Raw genomic sequence first — 11,657 nt, 5'->3', positions numbered from 1 at the left:
CTATTAGTAGTTAAGATTTGGGGAAGTCAAAGTCATATGTGGATTTTCTACTGTGTGGGGGGTTGGCACCCCAACCCTCATGTTGTTCAAGGGTGAACTATATATCTGTGTTTGTATCTGTATATCTTTGTTGAGATTCATTATGAGGAGTTGACTCATGATATGGAGGCTGAGAAGTCCTACAATCTGCCATATGCAAGCTGGAGACCCAGGATTGCTGATGGTGTAATTCAGCTTCAGTCCGAAGGCCCGAGAACCAGGAGAACCTGTGCTAGAAGTCCCAGCTCAATAAGCAGAGAAGATGAAATGAGATGTCCCAGTTCAAGGAGTGAGGCAGAAAAAAGGGGCAAGTTCCTCTTGCTTTTTGTTCTATTTGGGCCCTTAATGACCTGGATGCCACCTCATATTTTCAGTGCTTATTATTGTAACCCATGATATTGCAGAACTCTTAACTTGATTTTAGTTTGATGCTTAGAGTTTTTCAGTTTTCCCTGAGTCCTGCTTCTCTTCACTGCACCCTTGAACAGAATAGCTATGTTGTGCTCATCTCTTCTCTTTAGTCTCTGTCTTCTTTCTCCTCCTCCTTAAAGAGATTGAATGTGTGCTATGTTCCAGAATGTTTTTTAAACCCTCAGCATGAATCACTTCATGCAATTTTTTTTCAGTGACCTTGTGAACTCTCGGAATTTTGGGACACAATGTCCCTAAGTGCTGAATACTTGCTTTAGCAGACATCTTGATGTGTGAATCTTGAATGTCATGTCCAATATTAAAAGATCAGTTAGCCACCCAGAGTTATATCCAACTCACCAATTTAGGGGAAAAGGAGAAAAAATAAGATGAAAATAGCATAGGTGATTATTGGGTTGCTCTTCCATAGGGAAAGTAGCAGTTTTCAGAGTCATAATGTCACTAAATTCTGGAGAAGGTATAATTCTAGGGATTTTGATCAACTTTAAAGCCTAGAATATTAACCAAATTTGTTTTAAACCACCTAATGCTTAACATTCATGTATTCACTCATTTATACATTCGACTTTCTTTCTGTGTGCATACCCCCCACACATGTCAGCACACACCTACATACAAGTATGTAAAGCATATTAAATGCCAGTTTTCTCAGAATTTCAGTTGAAGCTCCAAAGCTGAGAAATTAGTACTTCCATAGTCACAAGTTAAAGGAGAAAAATTTACATTTTCTGAGTACTTTGTATGGCCAGGTATCTTACATGTATGTATATATGTGTATGTAGTATCTTCACAAGTACTAAAAGATAGGTATTGTTATCTCTATTTTACACCTGGGAATACTGAGACTTGCTGAAGGCTCAAAACCACATGAAAATGAGATCTGATGGAATCTGAAATCTGTGCCCTATTCTGTACAGAATGATGCTTCCTCAAACCAGCGTACATATTAGGGATCTATTTTTTCGGTGAGAATAGCCATCTCTCTATTAGCTGTGTCTCACTGGGAGCATGCACTTCGTGATATCTGCCACCAGATAATTTTGATTCTAAGGAGAAGTGCATCAGGAGTCTAGCTGAATGGGCCCTGGGGTAATAATAAGATGGTATGTCAAAGGTACATACTTTAGTTCATTAGTCACAATCACCACACTCGTAAATCCAACAACAACGTATCTTTATTCTCATTTTCCAGAGCTATCTTTAATACATTACAAATACAATGATCTAGTTGATCCATCTTTATTAGCTTTATTCTCATTGTTATTTTCTAGATTATACAATGATAGGATATTTGAAATGAAGCATAATTTTATAAAGACAAGACTTATATGATTGTATTATTTTCTATGATTTCCTTAAAGAGTGTAAAACTATAAGTAAAAAGAATTTCAAGAGAAGAGTATTTTGTATATTTCAAAGAACTGATGTTAGCATCGAGGAATCAAATGGCCTAAAATGATATCCGAGGCACTGCCATAACTTTTTCTCTGAAAAATAAGATAAGAGTGCATTTTAATGCCATTAGACTGTTTTCTGGAACACTTCCTAGATATTTTCCAAAATGCTTAATAAAAACTAGAAAACTTTACTTCTGGCACTGTTGTCACATAGAATGAAGGTCACACTATACAGAAATCCTAGTATTTCTGATTAAATAACTTGAATTGACTTGTATTGTACAAAATGTCACAGAAGAGAGACTTTTCCAAAGAGGTGATAATCTATTCACTCTGTACTTTTATAGACTTTTTTTTTTTAACTGAAGAATGCTGAGGTTCATTTTTCATAGAAGAAGGAATCAACAAAGACTCATAGGCAGCAACAAGGATATTTCAAAACACTCTTACCTTTTACTTTTCCCTTCAGGCCAAATTATTTGCTTCTTAGTGCATATTTTCTACTTCTTGGTGCTATCCTAGCCTCCCCTTCTATCAAATACCCATGCGCCTCACAGCCAACCAGCCCATTAAGACAGGTAGTTAATTAACGTTGTGTTTGATATGAGAGTCATGGAATTTTCAATTGCCATGTGATTGTGCAATTTTTCTTATCGCTTTGAGACTTTATTTCATTCCAGTCTAATACAGATATACTGGCATTGTGACAACTTCTAGTTTGCAAGGTAAAGTGATGATTTAGGAGAATTGGCTCTACATTGTGTTTGTAGAATGTGTTTTACACGGACCTAGTATATTTACTATTTGTGTTTTCAGAGTTTATACCAAATTTATTGCATAGGCACACGTGATTCTAAGAAATTTATTTTTATTTTTTAAAAAATTGCTAAAGTCCTGGGGTGTCTGGGTGGCTCAGTCTGTTAGACTTCTGATTTTGTCTCAGGTCATGATCTTAGGGTCATGACAATGAGCCCTGCATAGGGATCTGGGCTCAGTGTGGAGTCTGCCTGAGATTCTCTTCCTATGCCCCCTTTCCCCCCTCAAATCAATCAATCAATCAATCAATCAACCAATCTTTAAAAAGAATTACTAAAGTCCCACAATTCTTATTAGCTTTGTAGAACTATATAATCACTAATTTTTGTTATTGTGGTTTCATTTTGGTAAGACCTCTTCAATAGTTCCCCTGACAGTTGTTTTTTTTCTCTTTTAATTTAGGATGTGTCCTGTAACATAGTGCATGCCTTTTGGCAGATACTTACCAAAAACTCTGAATGATTAAGACAGTGTCTTACGGTTCCTTTAAGTAATCAGTCTTGGCCTAGTGAGAAAAGGACATTCATAAGAAGCTCTTATTAAATCAAAGTTAAATTACATTCTAATTAATTGATTCTTAATAATCAATTATTGACCTCCCTATTCAAGGTAAAGACCATTTATTTTACTATATCATTAACTCTCACTATTTCTATGACTGAATCTTATAAATTAAGCAGTAACTTTATATTTTCTATTAGATAACAAGTTCTTTTTTTATTAGATAACAATTTCTTACATAAAACAAATCTCTGATTACCTTCTTTTCCATCAACTCTGGGGTAATAGTTGGGTCAATAGCAGGAGCAAAATAATTTGTAGTGCTGGGTGTTTGTGAGGTTGAAGGAACAAAAATTCCTCCATTGGCATGCTTAAAGTTTATCACTTCTTTTCGTAAGTATGGTATCACTCCTGCTGGCTATGGAGAGTCAGAAAGAACACAAAGTGGTTACAGGTTCAAATACAAGATCAAAATTAGGAAGACTATAAAGCAACAGGATTGAGATGCAAGGCAAAACATTGATTTAGGAAGTAAATGATTTATTAATCTTTTAGATTATAATCTGTCATAGAATGACTATAAATATATATCATCAAATGTGGATGTCTCTTAATTCCTGGGAATGTATCTGATATAAAGTAGTGAATAATTGATGAACTGAGTAAATTGAATCTTGACCGATAAGAGATTATAGGTGGAAGGAGTAATAATTGTTGATGGAAAAACAATAATAAAGTCTGTTAAGATGAACAATAGTGCAGGAACCTGTAGGCTGCCAGTTGCTGATCTCTGATAGCCAGCACAGTGAGGTACGGGATCTTACCATTACAACAGTTTCAGGAGCTGTGCCTAGGACGGGATCTAGGGCTAATTGCTGCTGTCCTCCTGGCATAACCTGTAACATTGGAAAGTTGAAAAAAGTCTAAGTTTTTCATCTATAAAATCTGTGGGTTTTGCATCTAAGGCAGTCACACTATTCCCAACTTCTTCAATTTTAGTTTCTTAAAAACAAAAATAATCATTTAGATTTGAGAAAAAGGAGCTCCTGACATAAGACACACAACTCTGCTTGTGCTGTTGGGAGTTTACTGGACATTCTCTGCTAGGCCCTGGAGTTCTGTCAAACATTAACAATCCTACAGAATATCAACATCAGACAGAGTCATGTCTGCACGTGATGAAGTGCGACAAAAAAACCCACTTTGTGATCTTGTCTAAAGCAAGGTCACTATGCAAGCCAAAAAAATAGCAGCCATCCTCATATCCTGGATAATCTGAGTAACCCTCCTTTCGTTACCAATCAGGGAGTCTTTGCCTCCCTCTGTTCTTATGTTCTAGGTAAGAATTGTTTAATTACCAACCATACAATTTTCCATGACTTCTTGAGAATACTCGATTTGGAGTGAACCATTACTCCTTGAACTCTCCCCAAAATCCCTGACAGAAGCCCAGGCCCTTTGAACAGCCAGTCACCATCCTACTGAGACACCCCACAGCTCCCCACGTGGGTTCTCCCTCATTGCAATGAGTAGATAAATCCAATTTTGTTCAACTATAGATGTGTTCCTGATGGTTTTTGTCTGAAGGGCACTGATAGATTTAACACGTTATACAGCAAGTTGTTTCAAAAGTTAGTTGTTTTTTAAATGAAAAGTGTGCATTACTTACAGGTTCTACTTGTACTGGAACATATCCAAACTGAGTATAGAATGGCATCTGTCAGGTTTTTGGAAAATATGTTAGATTTGCTGTGATGATTTTTGTCATAAGTCTATAATAAATTATTACTTAAAATTATATATATTTTTATATTATATTAAATCCTTTTTTAAAGTTCATATGTTCTAGGTGGTAAAGGTTATTGTTAAATTACCAAGCATCCTTTTAATACCATATGATTTCTAGGTTAAAATTTTCCTTTTCGGGCAGCCCAGGTGGTTCAGCAGTTTAGTGCTGCCTGCAGCCCAGGGCATGATCCTGGAGACACGGGATCGAGTCTCACGCTGGGCTCCCTGCATGGAGCCTGCTTCTCCCTCTGCTTCTGTCTCTGCCTCTCTCTCTCTCTCTCTCTCCCTGTGTCTCTCATGAATAAATAAATAAAATAAAAAATAAAAAATAAATAAAATTCTCCTTTTGTCTTTAAATTAATACAAATTAATTAGAATTACTACTACCAGTCACTTGAAGCATAATTGTCAGTTTTCTCTAATTTGGTTTTAGAGTGGTGATAAACTATTCAATTTTTTTCCATTCTAACTAAATGAAATCTAGTTATGTATGGGCCACACCGGAAATTATATTAGAATTCTAGAATTCCACAAAATTCAGTATTAAGGTTATCTAATTGTATCTAGTGATCATGGGTGCCTTCCACCATGGGAACAATTTTTTCTTAATGATAACCATATGTAAATAGAACAAGAAGGATGCTGATAGCTTTTTAAAAGTTAGAATTTTTCCAAGATGATTCATCTTTTGGTCTCTGATTTTGCTGAAGTCCACTCACTGACTTCATTCTTTTAAAATCCAGCCTTCAAGTCTTTCCAAATTAGTGATATGTGAGCAGAACACACTATATCTTTTTGTGACCATCAGTTCAGGCTGATGAGCTTTTGCTGTAAATATACTCATATAGTCTCTTTGAACATTTACCATATGTCCTCTATTCTCAGACTAAAATCAAACAGTAGTACCTGCTCCTCAAATTGCTGCTGTCCTGTTTGTGGAGGTGACTGTGGGGCTGTTTGTTGAGATTGCTCCCAGGGTAGGAGCATGTAGACTGGATAGTACTGAAGCATCTATTTGTAAACAGAAAAGTAGATGAGAGCTTCCTTTAGATCAGCATAGACCTTTAAAAAATATCTTCTCATGTCAGTATTATTTTAAAATTGCTTTATATCTAGTAACAAAGATTTGTATCTAAAACAAAATAATTCATGAAGCTGTCCTTGTCAAACTTAAGAAATAACTCATATTGCACATGACACTGGACTTTGTTTCAAGGTTGCTTGGTCAAACACATTAAAGAAGTAGTAAAATAATATGCTTTTAAGAAAGGGCACCTTGGACTTTGTACACAAATTGTGTACTTTATATACAAACTTTACGTATAGTTTACTTTGTGAATACCTAAGAAGTCATGTCTGACTTACTGGACATTTTTCCCTATATTTTTTGAGAATCAGTATTCTATAGGAATGGTATTAAAAGTTCTATAAGGGGATCCCTGGGTGGCTCAGCAGTTTAGCACCTGCCTTTGAGCCAGGGTGTGATCCTGGAGTCCCGGGATCAAGTCCCACATCAGGCTCCCTGCTTGGAGCCTGCTTCTCCCTCTGCCTGTGTCTCTCCCTCTCTCTCTCTGTGTCTTTCATGAATAAATAAATAAAATCTTTAAAAAAAAGTTCTTTGATAATGAGTGAATCCTCAATAATTTGTTGATTTTAATAATCTCCATTTTATTAAGATAATCCATAGCATTTTTAGAGTATTTGGAAAATCCAGAAATGGACAAGGAACAAAAGAAATCACCTGCAACTTTACCACCCATATTATCATGTATTGGCTTCCATTTATGCCTGTGTGTCTAAACATACATATGTGTTTATAGAAAATGAGGATCTTAGTACATACATAGAGTTTAGTACGTTTTGTTTCCTTGCATAATTAAGAGACTATATTAAACATAAGAGTTAAAAAAGCAACTATGGTTTGAGAAGTACATTTTATGCAGTGGTTTTTACTTCTGGCTAAGAACTAAAATTGCCTTTTCAGCATTTTAGTAGATAATCATATTTGTGACCTACTCATCAGGTCTGATTCATTAGGTGTGGGTAGGGTCTAGGCATTTGTAATTTTCAAAATTACACCAGAGATTCTAATGCAAAGCCAGGGTGGAGAGCCATTGGTTTAGTGGTTAAAGGAAGGATGAAGAATTATATTCCAACTCAGCTATTTACTTGCATCAGGATTGGGAATTTAATCTCATTTAGATTTAATTCCTTGATCCTTAAAATGAAGTAATCCCACTTACCATATACCTACCTCTCTAAATGCTCTGGCATAGAATGACGTAATGTCTAGGAGTAACTTTTATTTTATAATGAGCATGGAACAAAAATACATAATTATGATTACATGAGAACCAAGTGGTGTAATCTTTTATGAAATGATCAGTACTCTGCTGGTGAATAATTTATCCATGTCCCTATTTCTTTGAACCTAGTCTATTATAAAGTCAATTAAGTGAAACTAATCTTGAGAGGGTTTTCCATTTTACTCTCATGATCACACTAGTTGGAATTCATTTTTTCAGGTCTCTTATTTAATGGAAATCACCACCATTTGATTGTAATATGAAATTAAATTGAAAATGTAAAAGAACCTGGAAATGTTTTGAGCAGAATGCTCTAACTACCAAATAATGTGGCAAGTGTTTCATACCTCCATCATATTTTATCAGTTTAATGCATCTCCCTTTGAAAGAAATGTAGGGTGGGGCAAAGTCAGCTCATGGTATTTCTCTTGAGTTTCCAAATGCCAGTACAAATGTCATGCAAAGGGACCATGACTTACAGCTTAGTGAGCTCTTAATTCCCAATGCAGTCATGCTTCAGAAACTCAGGGGTTCTGGGGACTCTCCTTAGCTGTCCTTTCTTCAGGAGTTATTAAGTGAGCCTAACATTAACAAAGTGATGCCAGCCTCGCAATAGCAGTTTTAGACAGTGATAATTATGATTATGATATAATTATGATAATAGTTTTCATAGCTGTGCTATAGGAGTCAGAGATAAAATATAAAAGAAAGCATTGGATAGTATACATATTCTCAAATATAAAAGAAAGCATTAGATAGTATATATAGCCATCTTTTCTGTAGGAGTGATAGTATTCTATTCATTTACCTGTGCTTGTTCTTGAGGCATTTTGAAGGAGAACACATAGGGCATAACCTGCCAAAAAAGGCATAAAAAATTATACTTGACTTTGTTTTTTGAGAGAGAGAATGAGAGTGCCCAAGCACATGGAGAGGGAGAGAATATCCTTTTTTTTTTTTTTTTTTAAGATTTTATTTATTTATTCATGAGAGACAGAGAGAGAGGGAGAGGGAGAGGGAGAGAGAGAGAGAGAGAGAGAGAGAGAGAGGCAGAGACACAGGCAAAGGGAGAATCAGGCTCCATGCAGGGACCCTGATATGGGACTGGATCCCGGGACTCCAGAATGATGCCCTGGGCTGAAGGCAGGTGCCAAACCGCTGAGCCACCCAGGGATCCCCAGGGAGAGAGTATCTTAGCTGGCTACACCCTCAGCACAGAGTTCCACACATGGACCTCACGACCCTAAGATCAACCTAAGCTGAAATCAAGAGTTGGATGCCTAACTGGCTGAGACACCCAGACACCCCAGTTATATTTGACCTTTTAACATAAAATTCCAGAGCTTTTTCTTACACCTAGCCATACACATTTATAATTTTTATTAAAGACTTTTATGACAACGAAGGTTATCTATTATATGTATATCATTAATGTAAATTGTTTCTTCTTTAAAGATTAAATTTCCCTAATTATCTTTTCTAAGACATATTTTTAACACTTTTGATTTGTGGCTACAATAGAATAGCTGATTTAAATGGTACTTTTCATGTAGAAATCAGAAAAGATAAAGTACTTTCAGTGATGGTAGAACAAATTATGAGAATAAATTTTCTCATTAACTGTTGTCTTATTTCAAAACTGATTCCTACTCATTTTCACATCCAACATGTGTTAATTCTCCCCAGAACAACAGGATGGGAGAGGCCCAACTTACATGATTAGGGCTCTGCTGGGTCTGTGGTGGTGTTTGAGGCTGTGAGGGGTCCTGCTGTCCCACCTGGGTTCCTTGGGCAAAACTAACCCGTCCTGGGAAAGGTGTTTGGTTTGGGAACAGTCCAGCAAACCGATCAAGAGCTGATAAAGAGAATTGCGAGAGCCCTGGAATTTGAGCTTGCTGCTGCTGTTGTAGAATCCCAGAGAAAGGAGGAATCCATGAGTTAAATGGGCCCTGGAAGGACATAACAGAAAGGAAGCATTTATCTTTCATTTCAAAAAGAATTTAAAATCAGTCCTGAGGAAGAAAAATCCAAAATGAAATAATTTCTGTAATCCCATTGCTGCCTTATAAAAAAGGACAGCATCTTAGCGCATATGAGCTGTGCAAATAGCACGAACAATGCTAAATTCCCAGTGGTCATAAAAAATATGGGGCAGAATCAAGTGGATAACGAGTGTGCTTTCTGCAGTTGCCAGACTGGTTTTAAATATATATATTTTTTAACAGCTGAGTATGACTTTGTATAAATAGTTCATTTAACTGTCTCACAGTTGTGAGAATTTGTGCCTGGCACTTAGCAAGTTTTCAATAAATAAATGTTAATCAGATTACAGCGTTTACTTTTGTTTTCAAACAAATGGTCATTAGAATATATGGGATAAATCTATAACCTTAAAAATGGAAATTTCAGAAATGAAATCAGGAAACATTTTGTTCTCTACAAAGTACTGTAAGAAGTAAGCAGTTGACAGATATTCTTAAAATAATTATCAAGGTACCTGAAATGGTAGTGGCTGAAGTTGAGCATTATTAAGATTCAGAAGTAACTGGAAAAGGAAAGATGATATGAAAACAAGATGGTTACACATGCTAAAACTATTAAGAACAAAGTTTACTACAAATATAGAACAAGCCAGGGCTGATCCATCAGTTTCCTGCTAGGGGTATTTTCTCACTAGGCTTGTATAAATTACAGTGATTAGAGATTGGAATTTAACTACCTCTCCCCTGTTGGGTCTGAGATTGCACAACTTCAGCCCATTCCAGTGGTTTAGTCAGTAATTTTTAAGCTGTTAAACACCTCTATACACCTATATTGGGTGCTCTTAGAATAAAAAGATATACGAGACACTGTCTCGGCCTTTAAAGAGTTTACAGTCACATGGGGAGCAAAATAGTATTCCAGAAATAACCTGGTATACCAAATAAACATGAGCACTGGAAATGCATTTGGATGTAAGAGCTAGTGGATAGGAATGCAGGATAAATTAACAAAGGTTTTTTTTTTTTTTTTTTTTTAAAGATTTATTTATTTATTTTAGAGGGAGAGAGAGAGAGTGCTGGCATGAGGGGAGGGAGAGAGAGAAGGGAAGAGAGAATCTCAAGCAGACGCCCCACTGAGAGTGGAGTCTGAGGTGAGGCTTTATCTCATGACCCTGAGATTGTGACCTGAGCTGAAATCAAGAGTTGGATGCTTGCCTTGCTTAACGAACTGAACCACTCAGGCCCCCCTTCCCAGGTTTTAAGATTTATTTATTTGAGAGAGAGAGAGCTAGCGAATAAGTGTTTTTGTCTCTTCTGCACTGGGTTCCCTTAAAAAACAAAAACAAAATGGAGAGATTGTTGTAGGTATTGAAACTAACCTCATTGCTGTTGCTTGCAGACATAAGGCGCTGTGGGATAAGCTAAAAAATAATTAAAAAAATGAGATGGTCAAAGAGGATTTGTTAAAGGTTTCACACGATGATTTTAGTTGTACCATGAAATCACTTACTGGGGCTGACATTGTGGCTCCTAGTAGCCCAAGAAGAATTATGGTTTTCATTTTCAGATGAAATATCTAGAAAATAAGTTGTGAAATTGAGCTTTAAATAGACCCTCTATGTAAAAATCATGGTAACAATAATTCGTTGGTATTGTTCAGTCAGAAGAGTAGTTGAGTGAATTCTATAGTAAATACTTATATATTAGGATTTAAAATTAAAAAGGCAGATTTATAAATATCTGTAACAGAACCTATTCTTTTTCTCAGAGCAGCTGTTTATAAAAACCAGAATTATTTGTTTGTCCTTTTAGCTTGACCAAATGATTCATTTGGTGGTATGTGATATAGTTAAATAAGTTAATGAACAAGATGGCCTCATCCCTTGTGCTGTTCTATAGCTAAGGAAATGGGTTCTTCTGATCATGGGAGGCCCATGACTACAGTCAGTGAAATAGGTCTTTATTATGAAAACAGTTTTAATGTGTATTTAATGTAGTAGTAAAAATACTACAATAAAGATCTGACAATAGCAGTCCAATAACAGATAAAAGTTCATTTAAAAGTCTAATAACATAAAATATATTTAAACTGAGCAACTGAGTCAATATTTTTCTAACTCAGGTAAAGAGATTATAAAATGAAACTGTAATATTGATAAATAGTGCAACCTGTGGAAACATATTATCTTTTGTCCTCCAGATGTAAAAACGCCTATCCTAATTCATATTATCAATCTATATAAGCATTTAGGGTGACCTTGGTGGATTATCCTGCAGAGTTGACTGATTTGGGTTCTTAAAACTATGAAAACAAAGATTTCGATATCTTACCTCAATCCTTTGCCTAAGTAGAGAAATCTAGACCCATGCAAGATCTGCGTTCTTTTAATCTTTCA

General features: G+C 35.9%; 1 protein-coding gene across 1 annotated transcript; it reads right to left on the bottom strand.

Moving 5' to 3' along the window:
* Window positions 1-1,583: 1,583 nt before the first annotated feature.
* Window positions 1,584-10,841, bottom strand: ODAM (odontogenic, ameloblast associated). Its single transcript, NM_001097551.1, has 11 exons — window positions 10,772-10,841; window positions 10,641-10,682; window positions 9,777-9,824; window positions 8,995-9,228; window positions 8,088-8,135; window positions 5,880-5,984; window positions 4,855-4,902; window positions 4,010-4,081; window positions 3,445-3,603; window positions 3,131-3,189; window positions 1,584-1,958 (listed from the first exon to the last, which is right to left on the bottom strand). The coding sequence occupies exons 1-10, from the start codon at window positions 10,820-10,822 to the stop codon at window positions 3,160-3,162; spliced, it is 837 nt and encodes a 278-aa protein (NP_001091020.1). The 5' UTR covers window positions 10,823-10,841; the 3' UTR covers window positions 1,584-1,958; window positions 3,131-3,159.
* Between the last annotated feature and the right edge of the window lie 816 nt (window positions 10,842-11,657).

The sequence above is a fragment of the Canis lupus genome, chromosome 13, assembly GCF_011100685.1.
Source record: "Canis lupus familiaris isolate Mischka breed German Shepherd chromosome 13, alternate assembly UU_Cfam_GSD_1.0, whole genome shotgun sequence".
NCBI classification, from domain to species: Eukaryota; Metazoa; Chordata; class Mammalia; order Carnivora; family Canidae; genus Canis; species Canis lupus.
Note: the sequence above shows the minus strand (reverse complement) of the source record. Positions and strands in the feature narration are given on the sequence as shown.